General features: G+C 40.7%; 13 protein-coding genes across 13 annotated transcripts; all 13 read left to right on the forward strand.

Moving 5' to 3' along the window:
- Positions 1-208: 208 nt before the first annotated feature.
- LSM04_006898 (uncharacterized protein) lies at positions 209-997 on the forward strand (the record flags this gene model as incomplete). The annotated part of the gene is made up of 1 exon (XM_067331276.1): positions 209-997. One exon carries the CDS (start codon positions 209-211, stop codon positions 995-997), a length of 789 nt encoding a protein of 262 aa, XP_067193243.1.
- A 338-nt stretch (positions 998-1,335) lies between these two features.
- On the forward strand, positions 1,336-1,608 carry LSM04_005919 (uncharacterized protein; the record flags this gene model as incomplete). Its single annotated transcript, XM_067331287.1, has 1 exon — positions 1,336-1,608. One exon carries the CDS (start codon positions 1,336-1,338, stop codon positions 1,606-1,608), a length of 273 nt encoding a protein of 90 aa, XP_067193241.1.
- A 386-nt stretch (positions 1,609-1,994) lies between these two features.
- Positions 1,995-2,567, forward strand: LSM04_003251 (uncharacterized protein; the record flags this gene model as incomplete). The annotated part of the gene is made up of 1 exon (XM_067331299.1): positions 1,995-2,567. One exon carries the CDS (start codon positions 1,995-1,997, stop codon positions 2,565-2,567), a length of 573 nt encoding a protein of 190 aa, XP_067193231.1.
- Positions 2,568-2,945: 378 nt separating this feature from the next.
- On the forward strand, positions 2,946-4,325 carry LSM04_005391 (Ribosomal protein L4/L1e; the record flags this gene model as incomplete). Its single annotated transcript, XM_067331310.1, has 1 exon — positions 2,946-4,325. One exon carries the CDS (start codon positions 2,946-2,948, stop codon positions 4,323-4,325), a length of 1,380 nt encoding a protein of 459 aa, XP_067193238.1.
- A 238-nt stretch (positions 4,326-4,563) lies between these two features.
- Positions 4,564-6,396, forward strand: LSM04_009652 (Pseudouridine synthase; the record flags this gene model as incomplete). The annotated part of the gene is made up of 1 exon (XM_067331321.1): positions 4,564-6,396. One exon carries the CDS (start codon positions 4,564-4,566, stop codon positions 6,394-6,396), a length of 1,833 nt encoding a protein of 610 aa, XP_067193251.1.
- Positions 6,397-6,646: 250 nt separating this feature from the next.
- LSM04_009473 (uncharacterized protein) lies at positions 6,647-6,877 on the forward strand (the record flags this gene model as incomplete). The annotated part of the gene is made up of 1 exon (XM_067331332.1): positions 6,647-6,877. One exon carries the CDS (start codon positions 6,647-6,649, stop codon positions 6,875-6,877), a length of 231 nt encoding a protein of 76 aa, XP_067193250.1.
- Positions 6,878-7,126: 249 nt separating this feature from the next.
- Positions 7,127-8,269, forward strand: LSM04_001515 (SH3 domain; the record flags this gene model as incomplete). The annotated part of the gene is made up of 1 exon (XM_067331343.1): positions 7,127-8,269. One exon carries the CDS (start codon positions 7,127-7,129, stop codon positions 8,267-8,269), a length of 1,143 nt encoding a protein of 380 aa, XP_067193224.1.
- Positions 8,270-8,502: 233 nt separating this feature from the next.
- On the forward strand, positions 8,503-10,719 carry LSM04_007160 (C2 domain; the record flags this gene model as incomplete). The annotated part of the gene is made up of 1 exon (XM_067331354.1): positions 8,503-10,719. The coding sequence occupies one exon, from the start codon at positions 8,503-8,505 to the stop codon at positions 10,717-10,719; it is 2,217 nt and encodes a 738-aa protein (XP_067193245.1).
- Positions 10,720-11,005: 286 nt separating this feature from the next.
- Positions 11,006-11,284, forward strand: LSM04_009326 (uncharacterized protein; the record flags this gene model as incomplete). Its single annotated transcript, XM_067331365.1, has 1 exon — positions 11,006-11,284. One exon carries the CDS (start codon positions 11,006-11,008, stop codon positions 11,282-11,284), a length of 279 nt encoding a protein of 92 aa, XP_067193248.1.
- A 1,353-nt stretch (positions 11,285-12,637) lies between these two features.
- LSM04_005902 (uncharacterized protein) lies at positions 12,638-12,916 on the forward strand (the record flags this gene model as incomplete). The annotated part of the gene is made up of 1 exon (XM_067331376.1): positions 12,638-12,916. The coding sequence occupies one exon, from the start codon at positions 12,638-12,640 to the stop codon at positions 12,914-12,916; it is 279 nt and encodes a 92-aa protein (XP_067193240.1).
- A 1,330-nt stretch (positions 12,917-14,246) lies between these two features.
- Positions 14,247-14,525, forward strand: LSM04_001592 (uncharacterized protein; the record flags this gene model as incomplete). The annotated part of the gene is made up of 1 exon (XM_067331387.1): positions 14,247-14,525. The coding sequence occupies one exon, from the start codon at positions 14,247-14,249 to the stop codon at positions 14,523-14,525; it is 279 nt and encodes a 92-aa protein (XP_067193225.1).
- Positions 14,526-15,850: 1,325 nt separating this feature from the next.
- LSM04_009456 (uncharacterized protein) lies at positions 15,851-16,129 on the forward strand (the record flags this gene model as incomplete). The annotated part of the gene is made up of 1 exon (XM_067331398.1): positions 15,851-16,129. The coding sequence occupies one exon, from the start codon at positions 15,851-15,853 to the stop codon at positions 16,127-16,129; it is 279 nt and encodes a 92-aa protein (XP_067193249.1).
- Positions 16,130-17,462: 1,333 nt separating this feature from the next.
- On the forward strand, positions 17,463-17,741 carry LSM04_008940 (uncharacterized protein; the record flags this gene model as incomplete). The annotated part of the gene is made up of 1 exon (XM_067331410.1): positions 17,463-17,741. One exon carries the CDS (start codon positions 17,463-17,465, stop codon positions 17,739-17,741), a length of 279 nt encoding a protein of 92 aa, XP_067193247.1.
- Between the last annotated feature and the right edge of the window lie 1,599 nt (positions 17,742-19,340).

The following is a 19,340-nucleotide window of genomic DNA, read 5'->3' on the forward strand; positions in this document are numbered from 1 at the left end:
TTTTCTCGTACGTGTTGTTGTAGTTGTTTCTATAACGAGAAAAATACACCATCTGACTGTACGTTTCTGTTGAGTCTTGCAGTCAAATGGATAGTGGCGTTATCTGCAATTTCTTACCCTATTGTTTTTCTTTGGTTTCTTTTTTTTTTTTCGTGTTCTTCCTTTTCTTATATGAGGTTAGTAGCTCTCTATCTCTGTGTGCGGTGTGATGGGCGCGAGGGAAGTGGCGGCCCCACGGCGCAATCCCTTCCGTACGCCGTGGCGCACGAACCTCCCGTCTTTCCACGACTGTCTTGCGTCGCTTGGCCCGCGTGGAGATCTGCGCGGTCTTGGCGAGGCCCTCGCCGCCTCCAGCCCCCCCGCTCGCGGCCCGGGCCCGGACCTCTCCTTCCGCACCTTCGACGTCTCAGAGCCCACCACACCGGGATCACCCCCACCACCCCTCGAACGCCCTCCGCCCAGCCGCTCCTCCTCCGCGGAGGGGACCCCCACAAGAGAGGAGCCCACCACGCCTACGTCGAAGCACCGTCCCCCGCTTTGTCCAAACGTCTCGCCCATTGCAAATAGCCCATTCATCGGGGACGGGCCTTTTTCTCTCCCACGCACAGAACCGCTGGAACTCCAGGCTGTGCCTCCTGCCCAAGGGATGTTTCCAAGAATGCTAAAGAATGGTGAAGTTTTAGATTGTAGAACTCAGGTAAATGAAATTTTCTTTTCTGAACCTCATACTATTCCACTTGAAGGGATGATGGGTACCTCTGCGTACGTGGATCATCCTCATCTAGTAGAAGAAGATGGTAGTGAAGGAGAGTTGTATTCTATTAGACGACGCGCAGAAGACATCGTGCCTCCACTCGGTGAAATCGCTGACGGAAGTTGGGTCATAGAACCGACGTATAGATGGGGTGATTTTTCATATCACCACCCACTCCTCTATAGAGTTCCTACAACTGCAGTGAGATATGATGATCTGTTTCGAGTATTTTCTTTTTCCTAGTACTACTCTTGTTTGTTTCGCGAAGATGCACTCTATTTCTCATGTAAAGGCTATTTCCGAAAAGTTAAGGCGAATGTACCACAGCATATAGATAAGTAGATGTGATGCGCGGTGTACAGGGTAATAATTCACTCTCAAAGTGAAGAGGAGTTGAATTGGTAAAATAAAAGAAATTTGTTTGATTTTTTGTTCGTTTTTTTTTTAATGTGTTTCACTTTCTCTCTCTCTCTCTCTTTCTATCTCTATCTCTATCTATCTACTTTACCTTTTATTTTCCGGTAACAGGTTTTGTGGGTTATGTGCATGGGAGCACGGGGAACACTGGTGATTTGAGTGTTATGAAGACAAATAAGAATGATGAAGTGATTGACAGCATGGGTGCAATGTTCCAGGAGATGTGTGCAAAGTTTAATGGAGCTGAGGCGTCCTCACGGCATTTAAATAGAGTAATAAATGAGTGGGTATCCTTTGCAGAAAAGTTGCAGGTAGAGGAGGAAGCCGTAACCGCTCTGACACATTCACTTTCTTCTTCTTTCTTGCCCCTTATAGAAGAAGTAGTGTTGCTCTTGCATGATGTCGAATATATGTTAAAAGGTAAGGTGTTGCGATGAGAAAAATCCCTTAAAATCTTGTTGATGATATATATATATATATATATATATTATTATTATTATTATTATTATTATTATTATTATTATTATTATTATTATTATTATTATTATTATTGCGTTTTTTTAATGGTTTTGCTAACGATCTAGTTTTTTTTTTCGGTTTGTATCATTTTCTTTAACAGTTCCGGATCTTTCTACTGATGATGCTGAATATTGTTTTTGGCGCTTGTAGGTGTTTGGTAAGTCTTCAACTTTAAGATATATTCGTACCTTTTTCCCCCTACCTTTGTGGTTCTTTATTGTTTATTTTATTTATTTATTCTATTTGTGATTAATAGGTCTCCTTGTTTGTGTTTATCTTGATTTTTTATTTTTCTATAGTTAAAATGCGTAGTGATTCTTTAACCGTGTCGTCGAGACGATCTTTGAGTGCGCCATGTGCTTCAATCCGACATCTTGGCTCCCTCATATTGACACTTTCTGATGAGAGTGGTGACAATAGTAGTAATGCTGCGACCGCCAGTGAGGCGCTGGGGCTATCGGCGGAGATGGTGGAGGCAGCTGCGGCCCTTGCGAATCCCCGCCTTCATACGGTGACAAGAGCAGCAGCACTGTTTCCGAACTTCTCCGCACGGGACGCGTGTATGACCCATGACGAAGAGAATGTCAGCGCCAAGCAGCATCTGGCCAATTCACAGGAATGCAGGATGCAAGACGGCAAAAGCGAGCCAGTTCTTTTTGATCGTCTTAATGCAGCCAGTTCGCAAATTAATCTTCAAAACAGAGTGATAGGACATACAGTAGAGCGTTGTGCTAAACTAGAGGAAATAAATAAAGACCTAAATGAGCGGCTTGAAAGCAGCTACAGAGACCGTGAAGTACTGGAGCAGCTGGTGGCAGAGCTCAAGAAGCAGTTGGCTGCTTACCAACAAGGATCCAGAGGTTCTCATAATTCTTAAGAGCAGTTGCATAGGCAGCAGCAACAAAAAGAAAAAAATGTTTTTCGAGTTCCATGAACAATGCGTATACTATGTTTCCCCTCAATTTTTTTCCTCTGTCTGGGGAAAGTTGGTATCGGGTTGCTGTTTCCTTTTTTTTTTACTTTTGAATTCCCCTTTTATTTATTACTTCTGTTTATTCTCCCTCTCTCTCTCTCTCTATATATATATATATATATATATATCAATTTTTTTAAAATTTGGAAGTAGCTACAAATAGTGGAGGGAAAAAGAGAGAAAGAAACAACGGATAACTAACCCCCGCCCTCTCTCAACTGTGTATACATACATACATACATAGGCTAACCACAAATACACTTGAAGGGGTAATATACATCAATGAGACGCGTAACTTTCTATTCGGTATTACCGTTAAGTGGAAACAGACGTCATATCATATTCAGCACCCGCTACGATTGGCGTACTTCGGGTGTTCATGATACTGCACCAAGGGATGAGGGTGACTTTGTGTACGAGGGTGCGCAACAGACGCTTCCAGGTGCGCATCCTCTCCCGCTTTACGACCCACACAACACTGTGACACGACCCTTGGCGTCACCATACTTACCATCACCTCAACGATCTCATCCTTACTTTACGGAACCTCTTCCGGAATTACCACACTTTGATACCACAAAACCTGTTGTTTATACTTACGGTACTATAAAGGAACGTATCATTGTTCCAGTGTTTAATTTAAATAATGAAATAACACATACGCGTGAACTAGATCCCTTTATTTTTGGCATGTATCCAGAGACGGAAGAGCTCAGCAAAAATATCACATACTGGATGGTGCGATGCCAAAATTTTGCTAGTAAATGGGACTATGAAACACGTGAAATATGGCGAAAAGCTAAAAAAAACTGGCCTAACACAGGTATGGGAATGCCGCGTGCTAGTAATCGAAAGAATCACCAATACCCGTGGGGAGGTCGTACGAAACCGTCTAAACCGTGGAATATGTTGATGCCTACGATGGATGTTAAAACATGGAGCAAAAGTAACCGCATGATGCTGACTCTTAAACTACTTCAGGGGCGTCTGCAAGTTGTTGATAGACTCACTCTTGCGGAACCAACGCAGGAGTGCTATTTAAATCTCTGTCGAAGTATGTCCTGGGATGTGCGACACATGGGTGGTGGTGTTCTCTTTATGGATGGGGGTTCGCGTCTTATACCAAGTTCTGAGTTTGATCGATCTTTCTTTTTTGGTAGTTTTTTCAATGGTAGGAATAAAATGGTTCGACCTACTGTGTTATGTGATGAGCAATATGATTTCAATAAAACGGCTTCAAAACAACGAATGAAAGGTCCCAAAGGTCCCAAGAACCCTATACCAATAAATCGTTTCAATGCTTATGATGCGATGAAGCACGAAAGACTAGTTATAACAGAAGGTGCACTTATGCAACTAGAAGAGGAGCTCTATGAGCATAAGCTGCAGGTGCTTCCTCCCCATATTCGCAATCAATTACCTGAGCGCAATTACCTTGATTGCGAATTTTTGGGCGATTGTGCTCCCCCGTTACAGACAATACAAATGGAGACTGCCGCACGTACAGAAGAAAGAGAGAGTAGTATGTATCACACCTTCCTTGATAATCCCTATCACCCTTGGAAAGATGAAATAAATGCCTCTTATGCTGTGGATGCTACAGATGGGACGGTTCAACAGTATACCAATGGGAAAAAGACGTCCTGGTCAATGTTACATTGATATTATTATTGTTAGTGTTGTTATTATTATTTTCTTTCTATCATAATTCATTTTCTTCTTCTTACGCATGCTACTTTTAGTATGTGCATTTTGATGCTTCTTTTCTTGATATACGCTAAACATTTTTACTTTTCTTTTCTTTTTGAATATTCGTTGTTTTTTTTTTTTCCCCTCCACACTGCTCCTACCTTGGACTTCCACCCCTATTCATGTTCCTATGGAATAAAACACGAAAGTAATGAAACTTGCGTCAAAGGGTCCTATTATTCGCTGGTCACTGCGGAATCCAGCAACGGGCGTTATTGTCTCTCAGAGTGAATGGCGCTCCGGTCGCAACCTTGAGAATGAAGAAAGAAGCTCTGCTCTTTTACTGCGCCTTAGTGATATTTGTGGTTACTCATCAAGGGAAATTCTTCCTGTGGCAATTGTAAAGGCACAATCAAGTGACTTTCAAGTAAATGAAATTGATGAAAATGGAAGTATCGCTGTTATAGAAAAAGCTCCTAAAGGTAAATGGCGAAAAATATCGCGACAAAAAACACTTCTTGTCGAGGAAAACGCCAATACACCATTTAGTGATCCAGCCAAAACGTTTAGTCCACGTGTGTTGAGCTATGGAGAATATATAAGAAATTTAGGAAAGCTACCGCGGGATTTTCCAGTGTTACGGTTTGTACTTTACCGAGATTCCTATTCACTCGGTAGTGTAGAAAATCGTCTGGATTACATATTATCCCTTAATCAAGGTTGTACAATTCTGCATGATAATCCGGGGGGATCTTTGGGGTGTATTACACAGTATGGTGCATGTATTGGTATGACTAAAGAGCTTCTTCCACATGCATCCCGTCAATACAACCTGCATCCACTTATTTTTGATCCCAAAGAGTACCATGCAAATGAGAGCCTTGGTCGTTTTATCCGCAGACCACGTGGATATTTCTACCGCCTTCTTTTGCGTTGCGTAGAAGGTGATACCGATTCTATAAAGGATAGATTGAAGGTAATGAGTGAACGAGGATTTATTAATTACTTTGGTATTGATACCTTTGGTGTAGGCAGCAACAGATTTTTTGAAATCGCCTCTTTTGCTGCGAAGGAGGATTTCCGTCACGCGTTGGGAAGTTTGCTTCAATGTGTTGCTGAACATGATGGGGCACATTATGGTTATTTCCTCCAGTACCTTAATGCTGACCCTAGTACGGTTGCAGGAATTGCTAAGATTTGGGCTGACGCGGCTAAGCACATGCGCTCACAAAAATGGTTGGTCAATCTTCTGCTGGGATTGGCAAAATATCATAATGCGATGGGTGATGATGAACAGCTAAGTAAATTATGGGAGGCTGTTCCACTTCGAGAGCGTATTTACAGTAGCGCTGCAGAATTTGTATGGAATGCCATGGTATCACAAAGGTTACTCTCTAAGGGTTTGAAAGTTGTTGAGGGAGATGTGGTACGATATCGTACGCTTGACAATGTTTCTTCCCTCAGTGAGTCTCCGTATAGTTACAAGCTTGTTACAGCTGAGGAGGCACAACGAGGTGTATACAAAATCACAGACGTCGTACTTCCTATTCCATATGATGCTAATTCTCTTGATGTGGCCTTATTTCCTCAGCTAAGTCCTCTTGACAAACAACTTTATCAAGAGTTTGCGGCTAAGCATGGAGTCTCCTTTCTTTTTGAGAAAGCGCACTCCTCTTTTTCTTCTTCTTCTTCTCAAGATAAACTTTACCGACCGCTTGTAGTAAGGCCCGTTGGTCTACAGGTTGCCGTAATTAAAGACCCTAATTCCTTCACATGTTTGAAATCCGATCTTTCAGTAATGCAGGAACGAAAACTCATTCAGGTAGGTGACATGGATTACGCATCAAGGGTACGCGAGCCGTGCGTGTATAATGTCTCAGAATGTTTTGTGGAGAAAATGGAAGCGATTAAAAAGGTTCATGATGGGAGAAGCTCTGTCGTTATTTCTTGTCGTCTCCCAGATGGCTCCTCACCATTTGTGATGCTCAGGGATACGTTTTCTCTGCGTTATGCTTCCTTTCAAGACCTTTACGGTGTTTTGTAGGGTTGCGTCTGAGGAAGAGTCCGGAGATATATATATATATATATATTTACCTGTTAACATTTTTCCGTTACATAAGATTTCCTTCTTTCAAACTTTCTTTTTATCTCTTACTGTGACTCTCTTACAGTCTCTTTTACTTGTAGTTGAAAGAAAAAAGCTTCTTTTCTTTTTATCTTTTCTATATATATATATATATATATATATATATATATATATTATTCGATTTATGCGAAACTGTAGGGAAGAGAAAATGTCAGCGCAACACGAAGGGGATTCTGCCTCTCCGTTTAAAGTGACGCTATCAAACTTAGGCGTCGATCTAGAGACTGTAGGGGGAGTTACTTATCCTCATCACATATTCGGTCATAAAATGGTCTTAAAACCTGTAGGGGAATCGGAAATCCTTCTCCCTGGCGCTTATGGTGAGGTTTATGTGGAGTCAGGCAAGGAATACACCGTACAAGCCCTTTCATTGCCTTGATGAGGAGTGAAATGAAGCAATGAGAAATTGTATTTGTGTGTTATTTGTGAGTTGCTTTGTATGAAAGGGATTTTTGGAGTGCAAAAGAAAAAAATTTTTGTTCTTTGCTTCTGTCTAAATACAAGTCTCAGAAGAGCTGGTTTATCTGTATTTTTTTTTTTTTCTCGCATGCAATTTGGGGTTTATCGATATGACATATCACTTTTCTGCTCCTTTCTTTTCATCATTTTTTGGTGCTGAAGGGCAGTTATGCGTCTGACGCAGGCGACCCATGACTACAAAAATAAGGGTCGTTACTATCTCCCTATTTTAAAGGGTGATCTTATTCTTATTCTTGAGGAACACCCGAGCGGTTGGTGGATAGGGGAGAATGTAATGGGAATTAAGGGTGTTGTCCCGTCTACATTCTTGCAAGAATATGTCATTAACTCGCCTTCTGAAGAGTTATTTCATGAATTTTCCCTCATGAAAATGGCAGAAAAGTTTTCAATTGATCTCACACATCATGCACCGACGCCGTTGAGAGTTGGTGAGACATTTTCGCCAAGTGAGATACATTGTGACACGAGGAATATGGTGAATATCGAGAATAACGTCGAAAAATTTCTTCTTCAGCGTGAAACTGCCCGAGAACATCTGAAAAAGTGTTTAAGGGATTTGGAAAAAGAGAACAATGATTCTTTACTAAAAGATGATACCTTCCATGACAGCGATGTGATAATGTTGAAGGTGAGTATTTCTAGGGGTCAGATCGACACTCTAGATGCACATAGAAGGGAAAAGCAAGAAAAACTACGTTCCTTAAAGGGTAAAATAAAAGAGATGAAATGCCACATTTCTGCTAAACTACTTCAGCTAGTCGATGAAATTCTTATGGAGAGGAGTGTCCATAATATTCGAACTATATTTTTATTGGATTTTTTGCATGAACAGCTTCAAAAATTTCATGAAAAAGTACAAATAGCAGAAAGGGAACTTTCTATTTTAAGCAAAAGTCTCCAGAAGACTGACTGTTCTTGTCGTGAATGGAAAAAGTCCCTCTCAGATAGAATCACTCTTCGTGATGCAAAGATACGTGCGTTTCTAAAGTTTTGGTCAGAAGAAGCAGAGGCATCCAAAGTGGCCTACGTACAAGACAAGGCACGTTGTTACCATCAGGAGTCTCTGAGGCGAGAGGAAGAGAAAAAATTAAAGAATTTAATAGAAGAGCGCCGCGAAAAATATATTAGAGCAGAAGATGAATTACAGTACTGGCGTGATAAAGCCAATGTCATTACAGAAACACTAAAGCTGCAGTCGACACTAGAGCAGCTAACTGAAGCTATTCAACAGGCATCAAAAGAAGAGCAAAAATGGAAGGAAAAAATGTCGCCTTCAATTGGTGGAGGGTAATTGACGTTAGACTTATCAACTGTTTGGGAATGATTATAAATATTTTTTTTTTCTTTTTATTGTTATGTTTGCTTTTGTGCGTAGATGGTGTAGGTGTGGGTGTTTTCATTGGGAATAAAACATGTTTAGTTTTATTTCCTTTCTCTTCTTTTTGGTATTGAAGATAAATTACTAGCAATTCAAACAACTCTAGAAGTAAAAAAAAAAAATAGTGGAGCTGCAAGAGATCAATAATGGGCTCCTGTGTCAGCAAGAAGACCGTTAATGAGAGGATGCCTCTCTATGTTCCAAGTGCCACACGACTTATTGATGACTATTTTGCGGAGAACGATGTAACACCGAGAGATGCAGCGACTTTCTTCTCCTCCATGTGGGGTGCGGCCCTTGATCTATTGGTCTGTTCTCGTGAGGATGCGAATGAGTTTCTTCGTAGATCGTGCTCTTCTAATCCCAAGTCGTCAGCTGCACTTGATGCCTATATTGCTGCAACCAGTGGTCATCACATTACGTGGGATTTAAATCGTGCTAAATTTATGATGATTTGGATGAAATATGATGTTGATAATAGTGGCGACATTAGCCTCTCTGAGTTGAGAAAACTCGTAAAGGGACTAAACTTTCCTGATGATCTCTCAAAAAAAATGATGGCTACCGTAGAAGCAAGTGGCGGAAGTGTGAAATATGCCCCATTAGAGAAAGTATACTTTGAACTTACTAGACTTAATGAACTGGAGTATGTATTCAGGGGTATAACAGGCCCCAATCGTGATCAAATAACAAAGGAAGAGTTTTTGGCATTCCTTAAAGACTTTCAAGGAGAAAGTATGGAGGCAAATCATAATGATATGATGCTACAGGCTGTTGGTTGTATTGACTCCAGTGGAATTGACTTGAATAATTTTCTTTATTTTTTGGCAGACGGCCGTTTTAACAGTATTGTTGATCCTGAAAAGGCGTTTAAAGTTTGCCATGATATGAATCAACCCATTTGTAATTACTTTATCAATTCTTCGCATAACACCTACTTGACAGGAGATCAATTAACCAGTAAATCATCAACAAAAATGTATAAAAGAGCTCTTTTGGATGGATGTCGCTGTGTTGAGTTGGATTGCTGGAATGGTTTTGGGGGAGAACCAGTGGTTTATCATGGGTATACAAGGACATCCAAAATTTCCTTTCGTTCTTGTATAGAAGTAATCAAAGAGTATGCTTTTCAGGTTTCAGAATATCCAGTAATTTTATCATTAGAAGTTCATACGAGTTTGTCACAACAAGATCGTATGGCTGATATTATGTGCGATATATTTGGAGACATGTTGTTTAAGAGTCCCTGGGCCGCTGGAGAGAAACCATCCTTTGTCTTTTCACCTGAGCAACTTAAAAAGAAAATTCTCGTTAAAAGCAAACGCGGTGTACACGCAGCTAATGGAATCGGAATGGAAGTTGAGGACGAAGATGATGAAGAGGATGATGAAGAAGATGTAGAGGATGACGGTGAAGAGACAGTAGAGGAGAATATAGAGGAAAATGAAGGCGAAGAATTGCCAAAGAATGATGGATTTCTGCGAAGAGATAGCATTGTATCACAAAAAGATTACGAGAAAGTGAAAAGGGAGAAAAAGAAAGACCAAGGAAAAAACAAAAAGGTATCTGAAAAACTTTCTGCAGTCATTTCAATTGAAACAGCAGGATATAAAGGTATAAAGGATCTCAAATATCTTGAAAATCGACAACCATATCACTGCTCCTCCTTTGTAGAAAGCAAAGCAAAAAAAATTGCATCATCTAACTCTGCGGCATTTGCAAAAATTAACAGCTGCTGTCTGAGTCGAATATACCCTGCTGGGTCTAGAATAAAAAGCAGTAATTATCACCCTCAAGTTTTCTGGAACAGTGGTTGCCAAATTGTAGCACTGAATTGGCAATCATGTAAAACCTACGCATGGAGACTTAACAGAGGTTTCTTTTACGATAATGGAATGTGCGGTTACCTTTTAAAACCCAAACATCTGATATCAACTAGTAATTCAAAGGAATCTTCCCAGATACGAATACTGAGTTTGGAAGTTGTATCTGCATTTTGTCTTCCCAAACCAAAACGTTCATCTAAAGGTGAAATAGTTGATCCACTTATCTTGTGCTTTATAGAGGGTCCTGGCGTTACAGCTACCAAGAGATATACAAAGGCAATTCGTAACAATGGCTTTCACCCTGTATGGCGTGGTAAGGGTATGAACAATGAGTTTTCTTGGGAAATCCATGATTGGGAACTATCGACGCTTGTTATACAAGTTTACGACGAGGATAAGACACGTAATGTTTTTCTCGGAGAGTGTATGTTGCCATTGCGTGTCATTAAAAAGGGTATTCGACGGGTACCGATTCATGATATTGAGGGATCGACACTTTTGGGATCCTTTCTTATGTGCTCTATTAATTATTTCTAGGGTATTCCAATTAAGAAGGAAAATATGATGAGGTTCTAGGTTCTGGGATTTGTTTTTTTTTTCCTTATTGGGTTATTTCACCCCTCTCTTTGATGACTAATACCAAAACTTCCGGAATTTTTAATAATGGTGATGCTCATGCTAAGAGAAACCAATAAGACATTCACAGAATGTAATGAGTTTCCCTACTCGTTATTTCCTTTCTTTCTTCTTCTTCTTCTTCTTAGTCTTCACGTCCAACTCCGCTAAGGAAATCTCTCTTTTTTTCGCGCTTTTAACAACAAGAATGTGGGCTCAGGCTCTGATTGCATCCGCTACCTTCTTCGGTGCTGTGATGGCAGAGGAAGGTTCGTCCTCTGATAAGGAATTCCCACTTGTGTGGGTCTGTTTGGGTATCACCGTCGTGGGTGTGATGATTGCTCTCTATGTTGCCTACCGCCGCCCTGACGAACTGCACCTCCCCGGTACTACTGTCATGGTCTCCACCGAGTCGGAGGAAGTGAGTGGAAAGAATGAGCCAGCCAAGAAAAGTGGCGGGCTCAACGATGATCTTGAGAACGTGTAGATGTTTTGACTCTAAATAACTAAAGGGAAAAAAATGCTTCTGTCTTTTTTTATAGGTTTTTTTTGTTTTACTTTTCTACTCACTTCTTAATGAATGAAAAAAAAAAAAACGAGAAAATATAGGAAAAATTAAAAGGAGACCAATATGTCTTCCTCCACTTTTTCATCGCCAAGAGAGAATGTGAGAGGCTGATCTGTTGTATTCATGGTAAAATAACGGTCTTTGTTTCGAGGTTCTCCTTCGGCGTTCCTCGTCATTTCCTTACCACCCAAGGTCACTACATCCCGCTAAGGGCATGTACGTTGTGCCGGGTAGGTTTTTTTTGATATATGTGCCTGAATGGAGGGAAATTATGTCATCTGCTGTCTTTATTGTTGTTTTTTATCTTAGTAGTACAAATATGAGGTTCATCTGAATTTCATGAAAAGGCATTTTTTTTTTTTTTGTGCTGCAGAGCTTAGCTATTCAGTCATTAAATGAGACGGGTTGTTATTTACTCTTTCTTTTTGCGTTTGGCTTTGGGCAAACTCTCTTGCTTCTCTTGACCTCTGCAAATGTTTTGTAGTATTATAGTTCTGGATAAGTAATGTGCTCTGTGGCTGCGGGCTGGTTATTTGCCACTTCCGGTATCATGCCAGCGGCGTCAGTTTGTGCTCATACATTGGGATACCACTTTGTTTTTCTTCGTCGTACTTTGGTGGTATACGACGTTTTTAGTGGAAACAGCGATTATTTTGTTAAGTGGTGGAATTTTTATTAATTTGAACCTACATTCTGACGATAGCAGAACGACCCCTGCTTTATTGAGAATGTGTCGAGTGGGGGAAGGATGGTTATGGTTTCACTATTTGGGGTTTTGTGCTTCCTGTGAGGTTTGAAGTTATGCCTGTCTGCTCAATCAATATTCGTGTTTTGGTATTATTATTATTATTATTATTATTATTATTATTATTATTATTATTATTATTATTATTATTATTATTATTCTTTTTTGTGTGTGTGCCTTTGTCTCACGGTCATCGTGTTTGTGGCTCTGGTGACGCATGCGTCCTGTATAGAACATACCCTGTCCTTGTTAGTGTGCGTTTTGATGTTGGGCAATGAGAAGAGGGTGTGTTTTGCACGATTGGTGTTGGCCTTTAGCCCGTGCGCTGGGAAGGGATAGGCTCGATGAGAGATTGTATGACCCCATTCCTCCCTCCTTCAAATAATAATAATAATAATAATAATAATAACTAAAATAGAGTGCATTTGCTCTTTGGTATTCTTGTGGATTTGGTGTTGTGTGCCCATTTTTTTCTCTCTCTCCCGCTCTTTTCTATCTTAGACTTGTCTCTCAGCTTAAAAACAAGAATGTGGGCTCAGGCTCTGATTGCATCCGCTACCTTCTTCGGTGCTGTGATGGCAGAGGAAGGTTCGTCCTCTGATAAGGAATTCCCACTTGTGTGGGTCTGTTTGGGTATCACCGTCGTGGGTGTGATGATTGCTCTCTATGTTGCCTACCGCCGCCCTGACGAACTGCACCTCCCCGGTACTACTGTCATGGTCTCCACCGAGTCGGAGGAAGTGAGTGGAAAGAATGAGCCAGCCAAGAAAAGTGGCGGGCTCAACGATGATCTTGAGAACGTGTAGATGTTTTGACTCTAAATAACTAAGGGAAAAAAATGCTTTGTCTTTTTTTATAGGTTTTTTTGTTTTACTTTTCTACTCACTTCTTAATGAATGAAAAAGAAAAAAACGAGAAAATATAGGAAAAATTAAAAAGGAGACCAATCATGTCTTCCTCCACTTTTTCATCGCCAAGAGAGAATGTGAGAGGCTGATCTGTTGTATTCATGGTAAAATAACGGTCTTTGTTTCGAGGTTCTCCTTCGGCGTTCCTCGTCATTTCCTTACCACCCAAGGTCACTACATCCCGCTAAGGGCATGTAGTTTGCGGGTAGGTTTTTTTGATATATGTGCCTGAATGGAGGGAAATTATGTCATCTGCTGTCTTTATTGTTGTTTTTTTATCTTTAGTAGTACAAATATGAGGTTCATCTGAATTTCATGAAAAGGCATTTTTTTTTTTGTGCTGCAGAGCTTAGCTTATTCAGTCATTAAATGAGACGGGTTGTTATTTACTCTTTCTTTTTGCGTTTGGCTTTGGGCAAACTCTCTTGCTTCTCTTGACCTCTGCAAATGTTTTGTAGTATTATAGTTCTGGATAAGTAATGTGCTCTGTGGCTGCGGGCTGGTTATTTGCCACTTCCGGTATCATGCCAGCGGCGTCAGTTTGTGCTCATACATTGGGATACCACTTTGTTTTTCTTCGTCGTACTTTGGTGGTATACGACGTTTTTAGTGGAAACAGCGATTATTTTGTTAAGTGGTGGAATTTTTATTAATTTGAACCTACATTCTGACGATAGCAGAACGACCCCTGCTTTATTGAGAATGTGTCGAGTGGGGGAAGGATGGTTATGGTTTCACTATTTGGGGTTTTGTGCTTCCTGTGAGGTTTGAAGTTATGCCTGTCTGCTCAATCAATATTCGTGTTTTGGTATTATTATTATTATTATTATTATTATTATTATTATTATTATTATTATTATTATTCTTTTTTGTGTGTGTGCCTTTGTCTCACGGTCATCGTGTTTGTGGCACTGGTGACGCATGCGTCCTGTATAGAACATACCCTGTCCTTGTTAGTGTGCGTTTTGATGTTGGGCAATGAGAAGAGGGTGTGTTTTGCACGATTGGTGTTGGCCTTTAGCCCGTGCGCTGGGAAGGGATAGGCTCGATGAGAGATTGTATGACCCCATTCCTCCCTCCTTCAAATAATAATAATAATAATAATAATAACTAAAATAGAGTGCATTTGCTCTTTGGTATTCTTGTGGATTTGGTGTTGTGTGCCCATTTTTTTCTCTCTCTCCCGCTCTTTTCTATCTTAGACTTGTCTCTCAGCTTAAAAACAAGAATGTGGGCTCAGGCTCTGATTGCATCCGCTACCTTCTTCGGTGCTGTGATGGCAGAGGAAGGTTCGTCCTCTGATAAGGAATTCCCACTTGTGTGGGTCTGTTTGGGTATCACCGTCGTGGGTGTGATGATTGCTCTCTATGTTGCCTACCGCCGCCCTGACGAACTGCACCTCCCCGGTACTACCGAGATGGTCTACAACGAAAATGAGGAGGCTCATGGAGGAAACGAGCCAGCCAAGAAAAGTGGCGGGCTCAACGATGATCTTGAGAACGTCTAGACTGTGGAGCTCCATGTACATCTAAGCAACTGGAAAAACGTTGGTTTAAAAAAAAAATTGGTTACTTTTTTTTTCTTGTATTAATCAATCGATGTATAAGATGCAAATAGAAAGGCAAAATTTGGAATAAAAGGCAAAAAATAAAACGTAAACCAATACAATTTAATCTCCCTATTGTTAACGGACAAGAGAGAATGTGAGAGGCTGATCTGTTGTATTCATGGTAAAATAACGGTCTTTGTTTCGAGGTTCTCCTTCGGCGTTCCTCGTCATTTCCTTACCACTCAAGGTCACTACATCCCGCTGGGGATGTGTGTTTGCTTGTGGAGGGGACTGACATTAACAGCTTTTTTCTTTTTTATCTTTCATAATGGACACATGAAATTTGCGTGAAGATCAAGAATGCACCGTGAAAGGCTGCTGCTCTTGGCTTGTGAAGTGAGTGGCTGTGACAAGTTGTTATTTACTCTTTCTTTTTGCGTTTGGCTTTGGGCAAACTCTCTTGCTTCTCTTGACCTCTGCAAATGTTTTGTAGTATTATAGTTCTGGATAAGTAATGTGCTCTGTGGCTGCGGGCTGGTTATTTGCCACTTCCGGTATCATGCCAGCGGCGTCAGTTTGTGCTCATACATTGGGATACCACTTTGTTTTTCTTCGTCGTACTTTGGTGGTATACGACGTTTTTAGTGGAAACAGCGATTATTTTGTTAAGTGGTGGAATTTTTATTAATTTGAACCTACATTCTGACGATAGCAGAACGACCCCTGCTTTATTGAGAATGTGTCGAGTGGGGGAAGGATGGTTATGGTTTCACTATTTGGGGTTTTGTGCTTCCTGTGAGGTTTGAAGTTATGCCTGTCTGCTCAATCAATATTCGTGTTTTGGTATTATTATTATTATTATTATTATTATTATTATTATTATTATTATTATTATTATTATTATTATTATTATTATTATTCTTTTTTGTGTGTGTGCCTTTGTCTCACGGTCATCGTGTTTGTGGCTCTGGTGACGCATGCGTCCTGTATAGAACATACCCTGTCCTTGTTAGTGTGCGTTTTGATGTTGGGCAATGAGAAGAGGGTGTGTTTTGCACGATTGGTGTTGGCCTTTAGCCCGTGCGCTGGGAAGGGATAGGCTCGATGAGAGATTGTATGACCCCATTCCTCCCTCCTTCAAATAATAATAATAATAATAATAATAACTAAAATAGAGTGCATTTGCTCTTTGGTATTCTTGTGGATTTGGTGTTGTGTGCCCATTTTTTCTCTCTCTCCCGCTCTTTTCTATCTTAGACTTGTCTCTCAGCTTAAAAACAAGAATGTGGGCTCAGGCTCTGATTGCATCCGCTACCTTCTTCGGTGCTGTGATGGCAGAGGAAGGTTCGTCCTCTGATAAGGAATTCCCACTTGTGTGGGTCTGTTTGGGTATCACCGTCGTGGGTGTGATGATTGCTCTCTATGTTGCCTACCGCCGCCCTGACGAACTGCACCTCCCCGGTACTACCGAGATGGTCTACAACGAAAATGAGGAGGCTCATGGAGGAAACGAGCCAGCCAAGAAAAGTGGCGGGCTCAACGATGATCTTGAGAACGTCTAGACTGTGGAGCTCCATGTACATCTAAGCAACTGGAAAAACGTTGGTTTAAAAAAAAAAATTGGTTACTTTTTTTTTCTTGTATTAATCAATCGATGTATAAGATGCAAATAGAAAGGCAAAATTTGGAATAAAAGGCAAAAAATAAAACGTAAACCAATACAATTTAATCTCCCTATTGTTAACGGACAAGAGAGAATGTGAGAGGCTGATCTGTTGTATTCATGGTAAAATAACGGTCTTTGTTTCGAGGTTCTCCTTCGGCGTTCCTCGTCATTTCCTTACCACTCAAGGTCACTACATCCCGCTGGGGATGTGTGTTTGCTTGTGGAGGGGACTGACATTAACAGCTTTTTTCTTTTTATCTTTCATAATGGACACATGAAATTTGCGTGAAGATCAAGAATGCACCGTGAAAGGCTGCTGCTCTTGGCTTGTGAAGTGAGTGGCTGTGACAAGTTGTTATTTACTCTTTCTTTTTGCGTTTGGCTTTGGGCAAACTCTCTTGCTTCTCTTGACCTCTGCAAATGTTTTGTAGTATTATAGTTCTGGATAAGTAATGTGCTCTGTGGCTGCGGGCTGGTTATTTGCCACTTCCGGTATCATGCCAGCGGCGTCAGTTTGTGCTCATACATTGGGATACCACTTTGTTTTTCTTCGTCGTACTTTGGTGGTATACGACGTTTTTAGTGGAAACAGCGATTATTTTGTTAAGTGGTGGAATTTTTATTAATTTGAACCTACATTCTGACGATAGCAGAACGACCCCTGCTTTATTGAGAATGTGTCGAGTGGGGGGAAGGATGGTTATGGTTTCACTATTTGGGGTTTTGTGCTTCCTGTGAGGTTTGAAGTTATGCCTGTCTGCTCAATCAATATTCGTGTTTTGGTATTATTATTATTATTATTATTATTATTATTATTATTATTATTATTATTATTATTATTATTATTATTATTATTATTCTTTTTTGTGTGTGTGCCTTTGTCTCACGGTCATCGTGTTTGTGGCTCTGGTGACGCATGCGTCCTGTATAGAACATACCCTGTCCTTGTTAGTGTGCGTTTTGATGTTGGGCAATGAGAAGAGGGTGTGTTTTGCACGATTGGTGTTGGCCTTTAGCCCGTGCGCTGGGAAGGGATAGGCTCGATGAGAGATTGTATGACCCCATTCCTCCCTCCTTCAAATAATAATAATAATAATAATAATAATAATAACTAAAATAGAGTGCATTTGCTCTTTGGTATTCTTGTGGATTTGGTGTTGTGTGCCCATTTTTTTCTCTCTCTCCCGCTCTTTTCTATCTTAGACTTGTCTCTCAGCTTAAAAACAAGAATGTGGGCTCAGGCTCTGATTGCATCCGCTACCTTCTTCGGTGCTGTGATGGCAGAGGAAGGTTCGTCCTCTGATAAGGAATTCCCACTTGTGTGGGTCTGTTTGGGTATCACCGTCGTGGGTGTGATGATTGCTCTCTATGTTGCCTACCGCCGCCCTGACGAACTGCACCTCCCCGGTACTACCGAGATGGTCTACAACGAAAATGAGGAGGCTCATGGAGGAAACGAGCCAGCCAAGAAAAGTGGCGGGCTCAACGATGATCTTGAGAACGTCTAGACTGTGGAGCTCCATGTACATCTAAGCAACTGGAAAAACGTTGGTTAAAAAAAAAAAATTGGTTACTTTTTTTTTCTTGTATTAATCAATCGATGTATAAGATGCAAATAGAAAGGCAAAATTTGGAATAAAAGGCAAAAAATAAAACGTAAACCAATACAATTTAATCTCCCTATTGTTAACGGACAAGAGAGAATGTGAGAGGCTGATCTGTTGTATTCATGGTAAAATAACGGTCTTTGTTTCGAGGTTCTCCTTCGGCGTTCCTCGTCATTTCCTTACCACTCAAGGTCACTACATCCCGCTGGGGATGTGTGTTTGCTTGTGGAGGGGACTGACATTAACAGCTTTTTTCTTTTTTATCTTTCATAATGGACACATGAAATTTGCGTGAAGATCAAGAATGCACCGTGAAAGGCTGCTGCTCTTGGCTTGTGAAGTGAGTGGCTGTGACAAGTTGTTATTTACTCTTTCTTTTTGCGTTTGGCTTTGGGCAAACTCTATTGCTTCTCTTGACCTCTGCAAATGTTTTGTAGTATTATAGTTCTGGATAAGTAATGTGCTCTGTGGCTGCGGGCTGGTTATTTGCCACTTCCGGTATCATGCCAGCGGCGTCAGTTTGTGCTCATACATTGGGATACCACTTTGTTTTTCTTCGTCGTACTTTGGTGGTATACGACGTTTTTAGTGGAAACAGCGATTATTTTGTTAAGTGGTGGAATTTTTTCTTGCTGCCAGCTGCGGCATAGTTACGCTAGTACTTTTGACAGTCCCGGTAGCCAATCTCGCAGTTCTTTTGGGTTGTTACGCTTGAGACGTTGTGAATTTTCAGTTCCGGGCCACCGGTATTGTCTCCTATCTGGTTTAAATTCTTTCGTTCCTTGGTTTGCGTTTCGTTTTTTCGGTTTAAATTGGAATGGAATATCTTTGTTGTGCACATGGTACAATCATTGATAGTTTTTCTTTTGTTGTTCTGGGGTATGTAAAATTGGGTTTGTGCCTACGGTTTTATTTGAGGAGTAATTAGTTGGCGGATTGAGAAGAAAGTAATTTTTTTTGTGAAATAATCTAATTTGTTCCTGTCGTTGTGTTCAGCGGTTTAAGGTACCTCCGTGGCCCCATTGACATTTTTTGTGGCCTTAATCTATTGCGTTTCTATAATCACTTGTGGAAGATTCAATTGCGCTAGCGGAATTTGCAAAATGTTGTGTTAATGTGGTCTATCGTTATTGGAGAATCTATATGCTTGATTGACAATATTGTTTTTCTCCGTGTGTGCGTGTGTGTGATGATTGAGATGGGAGTTAGCTTTCTTCTGTTAGGGTGTGCCTCCTTAGCGGTGGGCCTTGGGGGCATGATTGAAATGATTGCGGAAAGTACGAGGGAAGAAAAAGAAAATGGAAAAGAAATACCCTTTATTTTTACATTGAGAAGCTGTTACTTGTACTTTTTGGGGGTTTTAGAGATGTGGGAGAAGGTATTGCAGTGTGTATATTGTGCCAATGTTCCTGTTGCTGTACAGGGTTGGATTGCCCACTCAAAAGGGTTGTAACTTGACAGGATGGAGTCTCCTGCGAAGGGATCGTTTCAGGGGATGTG

This window comes from Trypanosoma melophagium (assembly GCF_022059095.1).
Source record: "Trypanosoma melophagium isolate St. Kilda chromosome Unknown ctg17segment1, whole genome shotgun sequence".
Taxonomy (NCBI): Eukaryota; Euglenozoa; class Kinetoplastea; order Trypanosomatida; family Trypanosomatidae; genus Trypanosoma; species Trypanosoma melophagium.